Below are 22,321 nucleotides of genomic sequence, written 5' to 3'. Positions count from 1 at the left end.
CTTCCAACAGGAGAGTTCCAAAATTGTTAAAGGGAGACAACTCAAACATAATTTTAGAGCAAATTTGACAGAAAACAGGTTATTTTAAAACCAGTTTTCTCGAAATGTCTTGATGATCCCATTCTAATTTTTTTACAGAAATAAAACCATATTTTTAGAGAACAATTTCATATAACTGATATAGGCAAATGCCCTCTGCTTTTTTAAATATACTTTCATATTTCAAGATGGCAACATGACATATACTGATATAAATTGTCTTTATTCCTTTCATGCAGACAAATCTTTTGGAAATCTTATTACTTTTTTCATTCAATATGCAAGGCAATTTAATAGGAAAAAAATATGTGCCTTAATTTTTTTTCCCAAAAACAGAAAATATAAATTTTATTGTACCTGTACTTTTCAGGTACGCACATATATAATGATTGGTAGCCATAGCAACAAAACATAACAAGAACCAAAAAATTAAAAAAAAGTGATTTAATGGTTCATGAATTATTCCTGCAAATTTTTACGCAGTTTGCTGTTATACCCTGGCATGGGTTTTTTGGTGGTTACATAGAACTGGTCTTAAATGTTAACGAAATGATTCGTTCATAATACCTAGATGTTAACGACATGATTCGTTCATAATAATTAGATGTTAAAACGACACGATTCGTTCATAATAATTAGATTTTAACGACAGGATTCGTTCATGATAATTAAATGTTAACGACAGGATTCGTTCATAATAATTAGATGTTCACGACATGATTCGTTCATAATAATTAGATGTTAAAACGACACGATTCGTTCATAATAATTAGATTTTAACGACAGGATTAGTTCATGATAATTAGATGTTAAAAACAGGATTCGTTCATAATAATTAAATGCTCACGACATGATTCTTTCATAATAATTAGATGTTAAAACGACATGATTCGTTCATAATAATTAGATGTTCCCGACATGATTTTTTCATGATAATAAGATGTTAACGACATGATTCGTTCATAATAATTCTGATGTTAATGGCGTGATTTGTTCCTAATAATTAGATGTTCACGAAATGATCCATTCATAATAGTTAGATTAAACGATATATACGCATTTGTTTTTACATACAACTTAAAATAGTAGTTTAATTTGGCGTGGATACATCTTACAAAGTCTATATATATCCGAATTATTTTGGAAAGAATTCCACTCGTTCGTGCAAGGGGACGTCTTACTTAAGCTTGAAGAGAGGTCAGAGTTTTTTTTCTGTCTTCTAGAATTAACTTCAGAGACCTACATTTCATTGGTTCTGTTCTTGAACATGCATGAAATATTTGCTACTGGACATAAAGCAAAAATCAATCCATCCTTTGATTTTTACAAGATTTCCGTTCTTATTGTTGATAAATTGAGTTTTGCTACATCTAAACTGTACGTTTTCTCGTCTTGAACATGCGTCAAATATTTTCCACAGAACATAAAGCAAACCTCAATCGATCCTTTAATTGATACACGATGTTTGCTCTTATTGGTGATAAATTGAGTATTACTCAAAATAAATATCAATTTTTATACGTGGTCTTGTCTTGAACATGCATAAACTATTTGCCACTGGACGTAAATCAAAGAAAAATCAATCAAATCCAGATGTTTGTTCTTATTGTTGATAGACTTAATTTCTTGGCAAATAAACATTATTACTGTATTCCTCTATGTTTGAAAATGTATGAACTATTTGCCCCTGGACATAAAGAAATACAAGATGTTTGTTCTTTTTGTTGACAAACTAAGATTATTACATGCAAACATCAATAAATTTAGTTCTGTCTCATCTTGAATATGCATGAAGTATTCGCCCCTGGACATCAAGCAGACAATCAATCAATTAATACTTGAATTGATAAAGGATGTGTGATCTTATTGTTACTAAATTGAGCTTCACTACATGTACAAATTTAATTTACAGTACTGTTCTTTTGATACATAGCCAGTAACAAACAGTCATGATCCTGTAATTTTGTTGCTATATATCATATTTTGCCAAGGGAGCCTGGAATTCAATGGATGGCATTTTTTGCTATATATCATATTTTGCCAAGCCTGGAATTCAATGGATGGCATTTTTTTTGTACATAAATATATGGTCATTAGTTTTTCTTGTTTGAGTTGTTGAACATTTTTCGTTTGTCAACTTTAAATAGCATGCTGTGGCTTTATGGGTTTTGATAATTAGTATTGCTGAAATCCCACAGTGACCTGAAATCTCAAACTTCTATATTATTTGTTCTCTAGATTTGGTGGCGAGTTGTTTCACTGGCAGTCTTCCAAGGTCTTCTCATTTTTATATTGTGTTATTATCATTACTGTTTTTTTCCATTATTCCTTCGTTTATATCATTCTATGCTATGGTATTCTATGTTGCACACAGCCTATCTGTTGTTAAGATGTACCCAACCTTTTTCTAGTTGTTTTCAATATTAAAAAAAATATTTAATATAGTTTTTTTTTAACACACTGTGTGAGAATGGCACAATACACCACTTGAAGTTGTTGACATTTAAAAAAAAAAAAAAAAAAAAGTCAGGAAGCAAAGACAACCGTAAAGTTGTTGACATTAAGAATAAAAACGAGTGTGATAATGAAGTAACAACCTAAGGGCTGTCGATATTATTAATAAAAAAAGTCGCTGCAAAGACAACCTAAGAGTTGTTGATGTTATGAACAAAAAAAAGTAAAATCACAAAAATACTGAACTTCTAGGAAAATTCAAAACAGAATGTCCCTAATCAAACGGCATAATAAACCAGATGCTCCGCAGGGCGCAGCTTTATACGACCACAGAGGTTGAACCCTGAACGGTTGGGCCAAGTATGGACACAACATTCAAGCTGGATTCAGCTCTAAATTTGGATTGTGATTAAATAGTTGACACAGAATGAATGTGGTCTAATGAACTTAAAATATTTGTTTTGCCTTTGAGCAATTCACTATGCTGTTGAATATTAATCCTCTCAAAAAAATGTTTGAAGAAATTTTCTTTCTATTTATGAAATCTGAAATGAGAAAAATGTAACCCACCACCTCCATTTTTTTTCAAATTCCCCTTTCCCTTTTTCCAAAAGTGATCTCAATTCAAATTTCTAATGGAGTTTGCAACAATAACTACTCATTTAAATACATCATAAAATATTAAAATGTAAAATAAAGTGCTTGCTATCACTGAATTGTAAAGATTGTTTTAATTTATCAGTTGGTAGTAAAAGAGAATATACATTGTATATTGTATAAAACAATTATTTAAGTTGATTCAACTACTATTCTGAACAAAGAAAGATAACTCCAATTGAAAATTTCTTGCTATTGCACAATATTGTGCAATTAGATATTTCTTGCTATTGCACAATACTGTGCAATTGAAGATTTCTTGCTATTGCACAATACTGTGCAATTGAAGATTTCTTGCTATTGCTGAATACTGTGCAATTGAAAATTTCTTGCTATTGCACAATACTTAATATAATAATTGTGGATCCTGATTTGGATTAACTTGAAAACTGGGACCCTTATTCCTAAACTGTTGGTACCAAAACTCCCAAAATCAATCCCATCCTTCCGTTTATGGTCATAAACCTTGTGTTTAAATTAAATAGATTTCTATTTACTTATACTAAAGTTATGGTGCGAAAACCAAGAATAATGCTTATTTGGGCCCCTTTTTGGCCCCTAATTCCTAAACTGTTGGGACCAAAACTCCCAAAATCAATCCCAACCTTCCTTTTGTGGTCATAAACCTTGTGTCAAAATTTCATAGATTTCTATATACTTAAACTAAAGTTATAGTGTGAAAACCAAGAAAATGTTTATTTGGGCCCTTTTTGGCCCCTTATTCCTAAAATGTTGGGACCAAAACTCCCAAAATCATCCCAACCTTCCTTTTGTGGTCATAAACCTTGTATTAAAATTTCATAGATTTCTATTCACTTTAAGTTAGAGTGCGAAAACTAAAAGACGACGACGACGACAACGTGATACCAATATACCACCAAAAATTTTTTCAATTTTTGCGGTCGTATAAAAGTTCAAACAAATCAAATGAATGGATAACAATTAACTGTTGTATTCCTGACTTGCAATTGGTTCAGACATTTTCTTATGTAGAAAATGGTGGATTGAACCTAGGTTTAAAGCGCTGAACCTCTCACTTGAATGACCATCACACAAAATTCCATTATATTGACAACGATGTGTGAACAAAACAAACACAATAGGTAAAATGTCACAAATAGGGGTACAACAGCAACACAAAACACAGGGGGTGATCTCAGGTGCTCCGGAAGGGTAAGCAGATACTGCTCCAAAGTGTGATGATGCCATGACATTATCAATAACTAACAAGAATGTGTCCCTAGTACACAGATGCCCCATCAGCACTATCATTTTCTATGTTCAGTGGACCGTGAAAATGGAGTAAACTCCAATTTGGCATTACAATTAGAAAGATCATATCATAGGGAACATGTGTACTAAGTTTCAAGTAGATTGGACTTCAACTTCATCAAAAACTACCTCAACCAAAAACTTTAATCTGAAGAGGGACAGACAGACGGATGGACGCACAGACCAGAAAACATAATAAAAGAAGATATCAGTTGATTGACAATTTTATTTTTATAGGATGTAACTTAAACATCAAGTCAGCAATTAGACTAACAATAATCAACACAAAACAATTAACAATGGAATCATTGCTTAAACACAGTAATCATGATTAACTAAACTGATTAATGATTAAAACTAATTAAAATGTGTAATACTAATCTATAATGACAAAGCTTGATTAATGAAATTGTAAATAAAATATGGCAAATATATATAAAAATAAACAAGACAATGTAATGTGATTTCTTGAATTCAACAAAAATGGAAAATGAATAAGTTCAAGATTTTAGTTTAACATGAATAAAAGGAAGAATGAAGATGACTGATTAACATTTTGGTTATAAATGTTTTCTCTTAAATTATTTGTAGATCTGATTACAACAAAATAATTCTTAAACCAAATTGGCATAATCTAAGACCATTAATTTCTATTATTTGAACTTTCCTTATTTCTTTCTATGTTGAAATTACAAATATACTTCATTGTACAACAAAAGAAATTTAAATCATTATTAAAATCTCATTTCATAATCTTATGTTAAAAAACTACATTCAAATGGAGGATGATGTTATATTGATCAGAAAATAAACAATAATGCCCATTTAGAAGGTCTGCAAGAAAATTGAAATCCGAGTAGAATTTCTTCAGTGCATATAAATGATGGTCGTAATTCTCCAATGTTACAAATACTACTATGAAAATGGATTATATACATGTATAACATGTATCCAGAATCTTTCCTGTAAGATGCTGTTTTATTGTACAAATCTGAGGTAGTCTGATTGAGGTATTATATAATGTACTGTCCTCTAATATATATCTAAATCAAATCAACGAGGGCAACATTTTTTTTAGGTTTTTCCTCACTGGAATTTGTCATTATAATGTGTATATATCTAATTCATCAGAGGGTCATCTGAAAGATCTTAAATTGCGCTGCATGGATACTATCTGATTAAAATTTCCGTTTCAAAATTATTTTATTTTTTACGAAAATGCTCCTGTGGTTTGCAGGAATAAAATAAACTACCTGTCTGCCGGCAGCTACAGTAGCTTTGAGATGACCCAATTAAATTGCCCAATTAAATATCTTATCTATTTTCACTAAATATATTATACTAATCTAATTAATTGCACATTAAAAAACATGTAGTAATCATTGAGCATCATTCTATTAAGGATTTCATTTTTTCAAAAGTAACTTGGAATATTTTTCACATAGAGCTCAGTGTGGGAATGAACATATACAAGTAACCTGAGATCTATTTTTAAACTTTGGTATTCATCATTTGAATTCTTTGCCCAAATCAAATCATTTATCATATAGCTATTTCAATCTTTATATTAAAATGATTCTTTCTGGTTGAAAACATAGGTTGCAATAAAAAGTTATGTAGAAATGAACAGTTCAAAATGCATATTTAAAATTTGTGTCTTAATCTGTGTAGTTATAAATTTCAGTATGATTTGTTTTTCTTACGTTAGAAGGGTCTTTTGTAAAATTAATCCCCCTTTTTAACAAAAATGCCTTCTTCACTTCCCAATTATCCATTTTTATACAGAAAACAATGGTAATAATCAGATTTGGAAAGTGTTCTAAGTGAAAGTTGCTCTAAATATGAAAAACGTATAGCACTACAAATGCAAAGCACCCGACTGTTAAAAATGCAAAAAGTGAAAATTGTTATAAAAAGTGCTCAACCAGCTGTGGTGAAATAAAAAAAGAAAAAAAGAAAAAAAAGTTTTCCCCGTAAAATATCTGTCATATTTACATTTTATTTATGCAAATAACACACTGAACATGAAATTTCATCTGAGGTTACTAAGGGAAAATTAATTTTAATGATGGAATTTCTTTGCACATTGAGTGTACCAGAAATTTATTACAGCTTTCCCAAAAGCACCTCAAATTCTGGCAAATAATGGCATTAAAATTCTTTTACAATAATGTTCCCTGAGATTTTAAAAAATAATATTACTTACAACATGCATACAACACAACAAATTATATATTTTCTGGCATATTTTACAAAAATAATCTTGAAATTATCAAGAGTTATCCACCCCTGAATAATCTAACATATATTTACCTCCCCTTTCCATTTTTCTTTTTTAATAGTGCCTTAAAGTCAAAATTAAACTTAAGGGCACTTTGTCAGAAAAAACATTGAAGGTTAATATCCTTTCTTCTCTAAAGTTTAAAATAATCAAAACCAAATGCTATGTTATATTTATCTCAAAAGTATTCTTTTGATATTTTTTGTAGACATTTGGATTTCAATAAATATCATTTGAAAAAAACTTAAAATTCATTAAATCAACATATAATATAATATCTCATAATTATTTGAAGATGTAGACACATTGTATACAACAACAAAATATAAAACACTAACAATGTCTGCTTGGAGAGCACTAGTTGTGTACTATTTACAAAGTTTCTATATCCGCATCTGTAAAGAATTCCCTCCTTCAAAGGAGCACTTCTTTTCAGAATGGAAAAATGAAAAAAAATATATCTTATCATAAAAATTTTTCAAACAAAAAACCCAACAAAATATTTGTATTAGTTTACCCAAAATAATATTCTTTAACAGTCTTTTTGTAGATTTTGAAAGATTTGATAGTTTCACAAATCAAATTTCAAATGCATGTATTTGTCTTTTTCATAAAAAAATAAAGCCAAAAGAAATATCAACCTTGCACAGGACATCATCTATGCCATTATATACTTTTACAGAAGCCCACCCACCCAAAACACAAACATACATATAAAAGGAGTATAAATACAATACAAATTATCTCCCTTACACAGTTCTACGATCTATATGACTAGTATTAACAACTTGGATGTAATGCTGCCAAAACAATATCTGGGAATGCAAATGTCAATAAAAAGGTCAAAGATTTGACCTTGGACAACATTTAAATATCCATTTTTTGTCTATATATCACTAATATTTATGAAGTCTGCAAAAATGTTCCAAAAATGTCATCATGCAAAAAATGTTTTTCACAAACAGCCATTTTGTTTTTAATTGTGAGCAGCACGAGCAATATGAAGGAAGAATTCAACTTTGTCCTTGCTGCAATGTCCACACATATTACACTTAAATGGATCTTTGTAACCATGATAACCCATGTGCATTGTGTACATGACACAGTCTTTAAATGCGATTTCACAATAGGCACATTCATACTTCCCATTTGGTCCACTCTTACGATTGTTCATTGCTATCATCTGTTGTGCTGCAGTGGTTAACTTGGCCAAATCCTGATGGTGGCCATTCTGCTCCAGTGACATATAAGGAAAATGGCCACTACTGCCACCATTTTGTAACATCTTCCAGGCAAGTTCAGTTTGATGTCTCAATGCTTGTGAAGTCTGCATTGATAGCTCTGCCTGCTCCCTATTTGCAGATGAAATAACATCTTGGCTACTAGTTATAGCCTGACTTGAGGCAACCTCATCGCTACTTTGATTTCTGGTAGAATCAGGTGACTTTCTCTCTGGTGCCTTTTCTACTTGGGACTTAACCATTCCTTCATTAAGGTACTGAAGGCTATTTTTAATTTCCTCAATATCATCATCTTTCTTGCCATTTTCATCGTCTTCATTTCTTTCATCTACATTTCTCATCTCTCCATCCATGTTGCTGGATTCATCAATCTGAAGGTCTCCTGCAGACTCATTCTCTAAAAACTCAGACTCTTCATTTTCACTTCCGTTTTCAGCATCATCATGTTTATCATGCAATTTAAGACAAAGTCTATCTAACTTGAAAGCTTTTCCCTTTCTGGACCTCTTTCTTGGGCTTTGACCATTGTTATCATTAGCAGTCGTGCTCTCTCCGCTTGAATGAGCGTCACCATCTGGATTCATTTCTCTGTTGTACATTTCTTCCTGAGATAACGGACTAGATGAAAATGGATATTTACGCTTTGTAAGGTCAAGAGGGCTTTCACGTTGATGAGGCATCTTAGATCTAGGAGCATTCATTGGTGAACCAGCTCCAAATTTATTCATCATTTGTTTAATGATATCTTCTCCTTCGGCCCGACCGATATCTTTGGGACTAGCATTTCCATTTCTGTAGTAATTAACAGGCAACTCTGGCATACTGTATCGGCCATTATTCCGATTTATCTTGGCTGGTTCAACAGGTGATGGATGTGACCAGGAATGTGGACTATATTTCTGGTCCTCGTCTTCACCATCTGTGTGTATATGAAGCTCATCGTTCAAGCTATCATCTAAGTTTCTCTCCTCCATTTTGTGCTTCATCATGCTGAGTCTACGGTTCTGTTCCTCTAGTAAAGCTTCAGAGGACAAGCCAAACATGGAAAATAAATCCTGGTTTTCAGTTGCGTGAACTTTCATTAAATGTTTATACAGTTCCTGTTTACTGCCGGTTCCATAGCAACAGAAATTGCACTTGAATGGATAATTGCTTGAATTGTCTCCATCAGGAGTTTTTGGTGCTCCCATCTTGGAGGATAAATGTTGAGGTAGCTGAGGGGAATGGATTGATGGATTCATTGACATTGGGGACGAGGTTGGAATTAGAGGTGGTGGGCGGTGGAATCCGTTTGGAAGCTGACTGAGTAATGGCCAATATGGCGACATCATAGCTCCACCCATTCCAGGTGGCATCCCATGAATGGGTGACTGAGGTAGATTAAACATGCTGTTCATGTATGGATCAAATTTATCCTTTCTAGGACCTCTTGGTCCCCTTGGTGGACCTCTCTTTTGAAGTAATGACAAACCGGATGCATCAGCATCAATTCCTTGAGGTAGACTTCCATCGGAGTTCAAAACAGTGGCAGGTTTATGCTGATATTTACGGAGATGAAGTTTGAGGCTGTGGCAGTATTTTGTGGCATACGTACAATCGGCACAACGGTACTGATACACATTGGTATGTGACTTCATGTGGCTGTTGAGCATTGACTTGTTTACGCATGAGTAGTTACATTTGTTACACTTGAATGGCTTTGAGCCAAAATGGTTGCGAAGATGATACTCCAAATGATGTTTATACTCAGTAACAAACGGGCATCTTGGACATTGTAAAACTTTGTCATCTTTAATATGAGCTCTAGCATGTGCCCAGAATTCAGTCTGAAAAAGAAAATAAATACATAAATATAAATCATTTTGAATAATTTGATAATGAGAAGTGTTACATTAAGTTACTGATATGTCTTTCCATTGTGTCTATCTTTATTTATTATATAGAATATTGTGTCTTAGATTTACATAAAAAGTATAAATAAGTTGCCAATGCAGTGTTGTTTTTTTCTCATTCTTGAAGGCAGTTGCATATAATTGCTTACATCCACTTTATTTGGAATTTGGCGGAGAGTTAATGTCTCATTGGCTATCATACCACATCTCCTTATTTTTATATGGTAAAAAACTATTTTCCTCCCAGAGAAATTCCTCACTATAACAACATCTTACTCTTACAACATCATCTATAATTGCTTTTATATCAGGTTTAGGTATAGAAGGTTTGTTATTCAAATCATAATATTGTTTTTCATGCAAATAGTACTTTTGCTACATACATTCAAGTGAATTACAAATTAATTTCTTACTCAATCAAGTCATGTGACTTATTTTTTTTCCATGCTTACTTTTTCAGTGGCAACAAATTCACATTGTTTACATCTGAAGACTTTAGGTCTGCCCATGTTCCTTTTGGAACCAAATCCGTCTGGTGGGTCGTCTGTGTGAAAATCTTTAATATGTCTCTTTAGTCGGCCTTCTGTTCTAGACTTATAATCACAGTGCGGACAAATATGTTCAAAATGGCAAGTCATATGATTCTCGAAATCAGCTTGGGTTCTTCCTATAAAAAATTAAAATGTCAACCATTAAAATAGGTAAGAAAGAATATGTACAATATGAATATTTAAGGTGGTACCCAACACTTTCACTAAAATTAATTTGGCTCGTTTAATTTTCATAAAATTTTGACAAAGTATTTACTTTGACCCTTTAACCAAAATAAATAAATTTCAAAAATTTTGAACCAAACATTTTATCAGAAAAATTACACTGGTTATATAACAGATTGACAAACACCAATTTTGATCACTGAAAAGCTTAATATTCCCTTTACAACACAATGTTATTAAAACGTTTGGCTGATTTTAAAGAGTTATCTCCCTGTAGTGTTAGGTACCACCTTAATAAAATAATTAAACATGATTTCAACAAAAACCTGCATACGAATATGATTTGATTTGATTTTTATTTTAATCATTCAATATACTGGTGGTTTAATTTCAAGGATTTTCTCCCTTCTGATGTTGTGGAACTTACAAATTTTAATTGTATCTATATTTTTAAGTCAGTGCACTTTTTGCACATAATTGGAGGTGACACTAAAGATTCCACCATTGTGGTGATATATTGAATACGTAATAAACTTAGATGTCAATTTTTTATTTCCATGCTATCACATGACATCATAACGAGTATATTATCTTTTCTTTATTTGGATCGATCAAATTCTTTTATAAAAAAGTTTCCAACAAACTTTAACCCCATATTATACCCCCTGTGATTCAATATAGAACTGTATCTGTGACGAAATAAGTACAAATAAGGTGTTTTAAGTACGTCAGAGCTAAAAGACTAAAGTTCAGCTGTACTATGAAAAAATCAATTCAGGCAACAAAATATTTACATTTGTAAAACCAATTACGGCATGCTTTTAGTATGTACATAATCAAAACAAAGCGGTTTACCTTTTTATCTTACGTTATATCCAAATGACCATTATTGAAAAATACAAAAACAAACAGTATTAATTCTTTCAACATATTTTTATAGAAAGTCTTTTTTACACATAAAATTAGATAATAATTGATATAAGAAATATTTATATTTACATGAGAATTAAGTTTTTGTTTTATCATTTTACCAGAATTTCGTTTTTTAATAAAAAGTTAATCACATCTAAAACCTTATTTTATATTCTGAAGAACTCATAGAACAGCAAGAAGATAGTCAAGAATATCTTGTTTAAAAACTTGTGGGAATCAGAGGCTAAGTTTAATCTAGTGTAAAAACTCATATGGGTAGTCTCCCCTTAACTAAACTGAACTTATAGTAAAATAAGAAATGTTGTTTGTTTGGATTTTATATTATTACTTTCAACAAAGAGGTGTAATTAAAAACAAAATCAAGTTTTAGTAGTGGAAACTGGTCAATCAGCCTATCAACCTTTTTTTCTTTTTGCCAATATTGAAGGGAAAAGCGGAAAAAAATTGAGATCACATGCCTTAGCCATTTTTTTGTGGGTATTATATATATAGTATTTTACTAATCACTAGGTATTTGTAGTAAATCGGTCATTTAAACAGATAGCCAGCGAGTCGCACCTTTCCACAGCGATCAAAAATTCAATGATAAGTGTTATCTAGAGTCAACATAGGTAAAGTTTTATACTTAAAAGTTTTTACGGGCAAATACAAATAAAGTTTCCCATCTATAAATTATTGTAATTTATAACTGGTTAATTTATTTTTCATGCGAATGGACAGAAAGTTATACAAGTTTATAATAACTTGAAAATCTCAGGTCTATTATAGTAAATTTTATTGAAGTGTTTGTGTCAAAAGTAACCATGACCAAAATTCTTATCAGCTTTTAAATTATACTTTTGTTGATGAAAAACTTTTTTGTTGATTTCATATACATTGCTTAGGTGTTTTCTTATTCCTTAAGCCTTCTGTGACAGAAATCAAAGAAAATTTATCGTAAAAATATTTTGGATTATTGAATAAAAAGGTTTTCCGATGATGTTTTTAATGGATTTTATACTAAACAACATAAGAATGTATCTAATAAAACACTATACTGGTCAAGGTTTAGGAATTTTAGGTGGGTACTTGAAAAATTTCCGGACAAGTAGTTTTAAATAACTTCACATTAAACAGAAATTATAAATAGATTACTGAAAAATAAAAAAAAAGTTCATAAAACACATAATTATTATATATCATACAAATAATGTAAAAAAAAAGAACAAAATTTACCTTCAGTTTATAAGATGTGTTTTTCCCATGTTAAAAAACAGAATGGTCACTCCCGATAGATTAAATGATAAAGAAAAAAAGACTTAAACAAACAATTAAAAACCTTCACTGAGAATGAATTGAAATTTTATTTATTTTACAAAACTAATATTTAGACACATTTTTTGGTCCCTTGACCAACCAATTACGATGGACAAACGAACCAAAAAGTAGTTACGCATTCAGACTTTAAAGTACAATTGATCCCACAATTTTCTTGGTCAACCTTGAGAAAAAACGTGTATTTAAGTTTTTTCTTATGTAATTTTTTTTTGAGTGGACTTTTAAATCAATTTAGAATCTAAATTTAAATAAAGTTTTCAATTCAATAAGTTTTGAATGAGAATCAAAACAGTTAAAAACATACAAGTATAAGTGTTAGCAAACAAGACAGTTTACACTTTCTTTCATTCATAAAAAGCAATATTAAGGATGACCTTTTTCTTCAAAGAGACAGCTGATATTTTTAAAAAGACGTAAAATGCTTATTTTGAAAGAAAAAATAAATATACTAAATTAACTTATAAAACATTTTAAAAGATATGAGATGAGATAGAATTTTTTAGTTGGACACTGTTCAATTTTGCTAATACCCATGCATAAGTACATTCATATACAAAATTACTGAACCAGAATAATAAGGTCACAGCCATCTAGTTTTGGTTTTGATTTTTTGATAGTGAAAGTGATCAACTACTGAATCAGCTGGTAAACGAAAGCTGAAACGCTCCAGAGATTTTAATTATTGTACTGGTTACCAACACTGTGGTCGGACATTCTGCTACCCAGTCAAATAAGAGCAACTAATAGAAGTAAAATAAAGCTTACAATCAGAACAATTTTAGGTAAAATTAACTGTTCTTTACACAACAAAATCATCAGAAAACAGTTTTAAATCTTTTGTCCCAAATTGGCTTTTATTGCACCTATTGCAAGCTTGATTTTATTTATTTTAGTTGCTCTTACTCGACAGGCAACCAGTAGGTAACCAGTTGAAAAACTATATGACCTGGAGTAAAAATGCTGTTTAATGAAAATTGTCTATTGGTTATAAATACGGATCAATACATGATTGTGTAAGGCTAGCTAAAAGTAATATTTTGTATGATTGGACAGAAAAATCAATGTCCACGTTTTTTCTTGTCTATTTATAGAATAGAAAAAAAACTACAAAATAACACAGCATGTTTTATTAACACTATTTTAATTTAAGATATTTTTTTTAGTATTGACTAACAATATTTTGGCAAGATGTGTTTCAAAATTAGATTTTTAATGTTAAAAAAACATTATTTTGGCTGGCTGTTCATTAACACTAATTTTAAGATCTGACATTTTATTTTAGATAGTAAATAATGTCTTATTTCTATTTCTATATATTGAAGTTTTTAAATAACTATTTTTCAAATTAATTTGAGGGGGAAAACTGGTTAAAATTTATGGATGTAAAAATATGTAAAATCAAAAGTCCAGAATGAGCTTATGAAAATGATAAAGCAAAAATATCAAGTCTGTCGAAAAAAAAGAGTCAAGCAAAAAAATGAGATCTGCAAAAAATCTTACACATTAAAGAACTATTTATTCCCCCACAATTGAACTTTTACCTTTTTTGTTTTTAATTTTAGAATATCTATATCTTTTAAAGTGTACATTCCACTTACCAAACGTTCATAGAGCTTAACGTATATTTACATTCCAAAAACTATTTAATGTATCTAGCTTACGATATAAAAAAATATCGTAAAAAACCAACACAACTGTGACATCTAGAAATCCACCCTTGACACTTAGATGACCCATGGCCAAAAACAAGTTTTATATGAAATTTATTTTTTATTGATTTAAAACCATTTTTTGTATAATGCTAGCATCCATGTGCTAAATTGCTTAAAAACATTATTTAAATACTTAAAATATACTTGTACCGCTGTGAGCGTGACACAGGTCCCCACGTTTAAATATATCGGTAACAAAATGTTACATCAACGACTTGACCCTTTGGTACTTCTTATTTTTTAATAACACAATTTTTCCAACGGGCTGTTAGTTTAACAGGTAAAAAAGAAACAAAATGGACAATCACTGACCAAATATGCTCCCAGGGGAGAAAAATCAACCATGTAGAAAAAATACTACTCAAAATTGTTGTAGAGGGAAGATTGTTATCATTAATTTTGCTTTCACTAAAAAGCCATGGTATATTTTTAATATATTGTTACGGCATGATAAATGACCAGTGGTTAGCTTGACCTCGGTCAGAATGTGAAATGAATAATTTGAATATTCCTGCAGCTAAATATGCCATTTGGAAACATATATATCAACGGTCAATATGAAATAATTATCTATCTGATTATTAAAGCTGTTTGGAATTCCCAAGGACAAAATCATCAAGTACTTGTTTAATAAAAAAAAATATCAACATTTGGAAGGAGTGCTTATTCAAATTAAGTGACTAATCATTTGAAAACTTAAAATAAAAAGTAAACATATTTTTTCCTTGTTTTTGTTTCTTTACAACTGGAATAAATACTGATTAAGTGGGCATGATTGTTATAGATATATGCATTGATTTGAAAGGCTATTCACATGTAAACAATTATAGTGTACTTTTGAAGGATGGACACATCTTTGGTCAGTGATGGGCTTGTGTTGAATCAGAAAGCCAAAGTTTATAAGAACCTAGCAACTTTTCTCACAAAAAAATCTTTGTTTTGATGATGAACCTTTCAGTTATAATTCTGTTGTAATTATTTTTTATGAAAAAAGCCTAAGATCTTAGAATTGATCACTTTTCCTTGAAAAGAAACCCAATTATTAAATTGCAAATTGTCTAAAACAGGCCTCAAATTGCTGCCAGACCCATATAGCTATAATCTAGACAAAAACCAATATTTAGAGACTACAACTCACAAGTTTTTTTTCTCATAAGATGATTTGCGAAAGGAAAAGTATGCTGCTTATTAATCTAAATAATATTAAGATGATAGCAGAAAAACAAAAAAGAATATGACCGTAAAAAATCACATGCTGATCTATCGTTTGACCTTGTCATAATATCAGTTCAACTGCACTTATCTAAACAAGTAGAAATATACAATTGAGATACAAGAATAAACTTATTAATAATTTCACGATTGTGTGAAAGAGGCTAAAAAGCTATGAACTTTCATCATAAAGAAATAATCGTGAAATAGGCTAAAAAGCTATGAACTTTGATCATAAAGAAATTGTCTAATTCTTACACATACTTTACTTGAGTTTAAAAACCAAACGAAATACACATACTTGACCTTTGGTATAAAACAATATACATAAAAGACCTCTTATCTACTTTGCTTTTTCGTTTTAATTTATCTGTTTACAAGGAAAAGTTATAATTTAAAAGTATCTTAATAAATTACCTTATAGTTTTTTTATCATCCCAGTTTAAGACTTGGATCAACAACATGTTTACATACGACTTGTTCTTTTTTATCTCTTTTTTTTTAATACAATTCTTTAAGTTATTTGTGTGCATCTCTATTCAAAAATGCAATAAGGTATAAAAAAATGTTTTTATTAAACGGTACTGAACCATTCAAAAAATGATCAAAATATTTATTCTATTGAATTTCCGATGATTAAATCCAAACTTTTTCAATTAAGGTCATGTACGTTTATATTATACATATCACGTTTAAATGTCCGATCTCGTAAAAGGTCTGCTCTTTTTTAATTAAGTTTGGACATGCATGCAGTAAGCTTTATGCTATAAAAACCAAATCTACCTTGAAAAATGTTGTATAAATTAATAAATACGAAATTGACCCGTCCTTGTCAGAGGTGTTTTTATTGACTTTTTGTTTCAAGTTATCAGTGAGGTCCCAAAGTGGTATAATTTTACAAAATTGTACGTGGGCTAGACTCTATCAAGAGTTCATCGAGATGTCAAAAACATTTATACGCATATTTCTGTTTTTGAATTAATTTCTACCCATATTAGTCAATATGACGGCATAATGATACTGGTCCTGAGAGAGGACATTTTTAATGTGTAGTTAATGATTTATGAATGGTTACTTTCTAATGAATTATTGGTTAAACTGTCCTTAGAAAAATAAAGTCATAATATATGATGCTGAAAATAAATTTCAACTTGAAACCAACCGAAATATCTTTTAAACATTTGAAATTTACCCATCGAAAAATTTGTTAGACTTGAAGCTGACCTTTCTTTCAGTTGTTTAAGTTTTTTATAAAGTGATATTTGTATTATTTTGTAACCAAAATATTTCTATATTTCATTGTTTATATCAAAAACAACTAAGAAAATGGGCCACCTAAAACCCTGCCTCTGCCCTGATTCCTTTATTCTAATTTTTTCTGTTGATGAAAACTAAGAAAATGGGCCACCTAAAACCCTGCCTCTGCCCCATTCCTTTACTGTTGATTAAAACCAAGGAAAAATGGGAACCTAAAACTCTATCTCTTCCCCCATTTCTTTTCTTCTTCATTTGTTTTCCCTTCTTTCCCTCAATCACAAGATCAACAATTTTCTATCCAAGTGACTTTTGTACTTTCCGTGATCTACAAATTTATATCGTGTTTTTCAACATATGGTTTATTCACAAGGTTTTATCAAGCAAACATTATACAACAATATCTATTTATGACCTAATTTTTAACCTCTCCACATGGCCATCCTGATGTTTTTATGGATAATTTCTGAACCATTAGAACTCTTGTTAGTGAATTAAATGGATAAAATCAACATTTTATCTGCTATATATTTTTCCCTTTGGTAAAATACTGTCATTTATTTGAAGAAAAATTAACATGATTTTGGAATATAAGTCCACCGCTGGGATTAGGAAAATGAACAAACATGCTCTGTTTTATGCTGAAATTAAACCGGGTTTGTTGTATTATGCAACCACATGTGTTTCATAAGACGAAAATGAGTTCGGAAATTATGGAAAAAGAGAAAATATTCACCAGAATAAAGATGCTTGAAAACATGTAACTTATTTTTGTTTCTGTTTTCTACACAGATTTCTTTGGTTCTGCACAGTAACTAAATGTTTCCATAGATCTTAATTTAGTAAGTAATGTGGTCAACTAAAAACCTTTTCAATACAAAAGACTTTTCCCAAACCTATGAGTGTAAGGTACATGATGCTTTTGTTTTTATTCGACTTTTTTGTGGGTACAAATTTTGTTGAATTGAGGAAATTTGATTCCATGCTTTTGCAACAATCTCCATACCAGCTTATAGAAAATGTGAACTTTGCTGATCATTGAAGTTTGAGCTTCACTTTAACCACCAAAATCAACAAAAATTTGATAGTAGGGGAAAAAGAGAGGAGTAATGAAAATTTACCTGAAAAGCTGCAAAGGTGGCAGAAATAAAGTCCTTCTTTGTCTGGCTTGATAGTGGTGACGTGACCTGTGTTTGGATCTCTGACGTACGTAGCTGTGGAGTCTGATGTAACATTGTTAGTCAGGTATTCAGAGTGATCGTCAGATGAGTTAGAATTGGTATCCTGGAAGCTGGCGTTGGAGAGATTATAACCTTCGTGATTTTCTATCAGCGAGTTCTCTTCAGACATTACCTTCTCAACAACATCTGCAACTTGAGGTGACACTGTGTCGGCCCTGGAAATAAAAAAATATTACCAAAAAGTTAATAACTTTCTATAACAAAATTAAATTTAATTTAATTCAAAGAAAAACTCACCATCCTTTTGGTCCTCTACAATCTAAAAGCAGAATATTCATAACTAAATTTAAGAAAGGGAAATAACCCTTGCAAGTTCTGCTCACATTTGAACTAAGTTTTGTTCCAATTAAAAGATAATTGGAACAAACCAAAGCATCATTTAACAATTTCAAACAAGGGAAACAATCCATGCAAGTGCAACACACATATGAACTAAATTTTGCTCTAATAAGAATATAAATAGAACAAATCTTAACATTATTTTCTCTACCTTCTTAAAACTATCATGGTATTACAATGTCAGAGGGGACTTAAATTCAGCCTTAACTCAATAAGGTACGAAACAATAACAGTTGGCCTCGTGGAGAAGAGGTACAAACGAAAAATTATCAAAAATATTTCAGGTCCTGATTATACCATGACATATCCTGTTTTAAGTTCTTTTAGGTAAGTGGTTGTTGACTTTGACGTAGAAGTATAAAACAGGTGTTCAGATGAACCTTCAGTTTTGAAAAAAACTGGTATCCAAACAATTAAAGCACATCTTATTCGTCAAAAAATAATTGTGGTACAAATTTACTGTGAGAAATTTACTATATTCTAACAGGTGTAAAATACATGAGAATGCAATAAATGATTATAAGAAAAAAAAACGTTAAAAAAAAGTGTTTGAAAATATTCTTTTACATACCCGCCATTTCAAGTTTAGGCTATTTAGTGTTCCAAGACTTCACTGGTTCAAATTTTATTACAAGTGATCACAAAGCTTATAAAACACAGAGCGGCTAAGATTAAACAACCTTTTTTGTCATCCAACGTACTTGAGTTTTAACCCACAAAAAATTTAAGATCTAAACACTTAAAAAGAAACAATTGCTCTTCAAGTACTTAAATCCACACTGAAGATAAAGTCAGTTTCGGAAATAAACTTTCTGTCAACAAGTTATCGCTGTTTTCTTCTGTATCCTTATAAAACAAGTTTTTATATATATACCGATACATTGGCATTTATTGCGTTGGCGAGAAACTCGGGCTGCGAAAGTTTAATTTGTCAAAAGGTGTAAATATAAACAGCAGTAGACGTCCAAACTTATTAAAAAGAAAACGAAAAAACAGTGCTATATATAAAACAAAATGTCACTCCCTTTAAAAAAAAATGTCTATATATAGAATAATGTATATATATGTACACTTTGCAACAAATAAGTAACATTCTCAGTAAGGGAATTGCCAACGCACTCTATTCCTTAGTTTTCTTTAAATTTTTCCAAGTCATTGTTTCCTATTTAAAAGCACCAACACTAGATCCCTTATGCAAGAATGAGGGTACAACTAAATGGACCAGGTATATTTAAATTAAAGTCTTAATAACCATGTCAAAGGAGATAATTAAAAACACTCATTGAAATCAGACGATTTTATACAAAACTAAAAATAAATCCTCATTTAAAAATATCATTACAAAAAAAATAAAAAAACACCTTCAAAATAATCATCTAATATACAACTTTAACTTTTGATGGGAAGTATATTTTTTTAATTTACAAACATGTACGTAATTATTCATTACATGTACTTATATATTACCATTACAGGGACATAACTCTATTTCAAAATTAATTTGATATTCTTACAGAATGTGGAATTACGTATAAATACAGAATCAGTCATTTAGTCAGTTAACATCAACATTAATGAATCATAAAATATTTGATTTTTTAAATTCATGTGATCAACTTTGATGTCAATATAATTCTATTACTAAATGAAAAATACGATTTAAAAACATTAGAACATACAATTAAATATTTAATTAAAAAACATACCTCAAATTAAAAAATATGAATAAAGGATCAAATTGATTGATCTGTAGTCTTACCTGATAAATAAAATCCAAACTTTGACCTACGTACAAACTACTAAATGTATTAAACAAAGGTAACAAGTTTTTATCGTTATCTAGTTTTTTCGACATTTAAACTAGGCCTATCCTTGACAAATTTGTTTCTTTTTCTGTGTTCTAACATCGTTATCAGTAAACGTTTTTGTGACTTGGCCACAAAACTTGTGAGATGACCAACATTAAACAGGCTCCGACGTGAATTCAATTTTATATCAGCCTTTTTACGTTCTTATTGGTAAAGATATAAAAATCAAGCCTTTTATCCTCCGCAATTGTATTATAAAAAACCAATAGCTAATGCTCATTTAATCTTACACTCAAAAGACCTCGGAAAAAAGAAAAACAACATATTGCTTCGATGAAAATCTAATGTCTGTTTTCCTATATATTCAAAGTAAAAAATATTATTGTACGGGATTTAATATAAATACTCCGATAACTGTTTATTTATTACCTTTGTCGATGGGTCATACAATTGAAATAATAAGATGAAAAAAAAATCCCCCATAAAAAACTTTCCTGCCTAGATTGTTATTGACGATACCAATAAGGAATACAATAATTTTCATTTCAACTAAATTAAAGATGTTTTTAATACTTTTTTGACACTCCCTATGGTTGGTCACACCAGCATACAATCGTAATTGTTCGAGAATGAGAAATGGCGAGAAAAAAGAAATGAAAATATATTTTACATACTAACACCTGGTTTTGTTACATTTATTGTTGTACTGTTAACAAAAAATATCGAAAAATAAAACGCAAAGTGAATTCTTTCAAAAGAGCGAGATTAAAAAGAAAATATTTGTATTTAATAAAAAGTAAAATGAATAACATGTCTTTTAATATAATAGAAAAGGAAATTAATTCTCGTTCTAAGTAATATAAAAGTAGGCGAAATATAATGAATTTTTCCAGAGAATAATTTTAATTCTGAAAGGAAATTTTTTAAATCGTGAGAAAATATTTACCAAAGAAAACTGGCTTTGAGTTTGTCATCTTTTTAAGCCAGTAAAATACAGGGGTATTAACTAGATTAAAGAAAGTATAATGTACTACTATATATTTAAATACATTGATCAAGATCTTCTTTAAAGAAATGATAACTCTGCAAATCATCTTTTTACCAATCAATCTTGTATCCAATGGTAAACCGTCAGCATTGTTTATTGCCACTGGTACCTGCATTAGTCTTAATTATGACACTGGGGTCAAGGGGGTAAAAGTACATTTCAGAAATAGAATTAGTACATGTTTTTAGAAATCTCTAAGAGCCTAATCAAAATGTTGATAAAAAAAATAAACATGTGTAACAGGCAGACAGACAGCCAGATCAAAACATACTTTTTGTCATGAAAAAATATTGTTAGAAATAAAAAATATCAGAACTTACTTCAAAAATTCAAGCAATTCTCTGCGAATATCTGAGAGCAATTTTTCTGAATTCATTCTTTGTTTTAGTAAAATGGATTATGAGAAATAAAAATGAATACATGGTACTTATTACAAGAAGTATCTTATCTGTCCTTTTGACAAAACTAGGCTGGCTTGAACTTGACGACACGTTGTATTTTCCATTTTGTTCCCATAAAAATACTTAAAAGATTGGGAAAGGTTGGGAACTTAACACTTTATGCCCTGTTTCATGTGGAAAGGTCTTAACTTTTGGAACTGACATATATTATTATAGATAATATAAAGTTTGAAAACTTTTGTAAGCATTTGGAATTGAAAAGTTGAATGAAGTGTTAAATTCTATTTATGCTGCTGATCAATATCTTGTACTTTAGTTTTATTAAAACAATATATGTAACTTCTAAATAATTAGATCTTAAAGAGGAGCATAATTTTTGCCTTTAAAAAGAAAATGCATATATTTCTGAATTACCAAGGATGAGGTTTTTCAAATATATTTGACAATTAAAACTGCAATCATAATATTTTACTAATGATAACTTTAAATAAAAAATAATAAAGC

The 22,321-nt window shown here is 30.2% G+C and overlaps 1 protein-coding gene across 6 annotated transcripts in view; it reads right to left on the bottom strand.

Annotated features, from left to right (window-relative positions):
- Positions 1–4,630: 4,630 nt before the first annotated feature.
- The window catches only part of LOC143055412 (uncharacterized), a 55,783-nt gene continuing 38,092 nt past the window's right edge, over positions 4,631–22,321 (bottom strand). For 5 of the 6 annotated variants that reach the window (XM_076228544.1, XM_076228545.1, XM_076228547.1 and 2 more), the window contains 3 exons: positions 18,102–18,376; positions 10,289–10,503; positions 4,631–9,770 (listed from right to left, as the gene is read on the bottom strand). In XM_076228544.1, coding sequence (XP_076084659.1) covers positions 7,680–9,770; positions 10,289–10,503; positions 18,102–18,376 — 2,581 coding nt within the window. In that variant the 3' untranslated portion in view covers positions 4,631–7,679. Of the gene's footprint in view, positions 9,771–10,288; positions 10,504–18,101; positions 18,377–21,736; positions 21,808–22,321 lie in introns of those variants that run through there. The other variant, XM_076228548.1, reaches the window with a different exon arrangement.

Source organism: Mytilus galloprovincialis, chromosome 12 (assembly GCF_965363235.1).
Source record: "Mytilus galloprovincialis chromosome 12, xbMytGall1.hap1.1, whole genome shotgun sequence".
NCBI classification, from domain to species: domain Eukaryota; kingdom Metazoa; phylum Mollusca; class Bivalvia; order Mytilida; family Mytilidae; genus Mytilus; species Mytilus galloprovincialis.
Note: the sequence above shows the minus strand (reverse complement) of the source record. Positions and strands in the feature narration are given on the sequence as shown.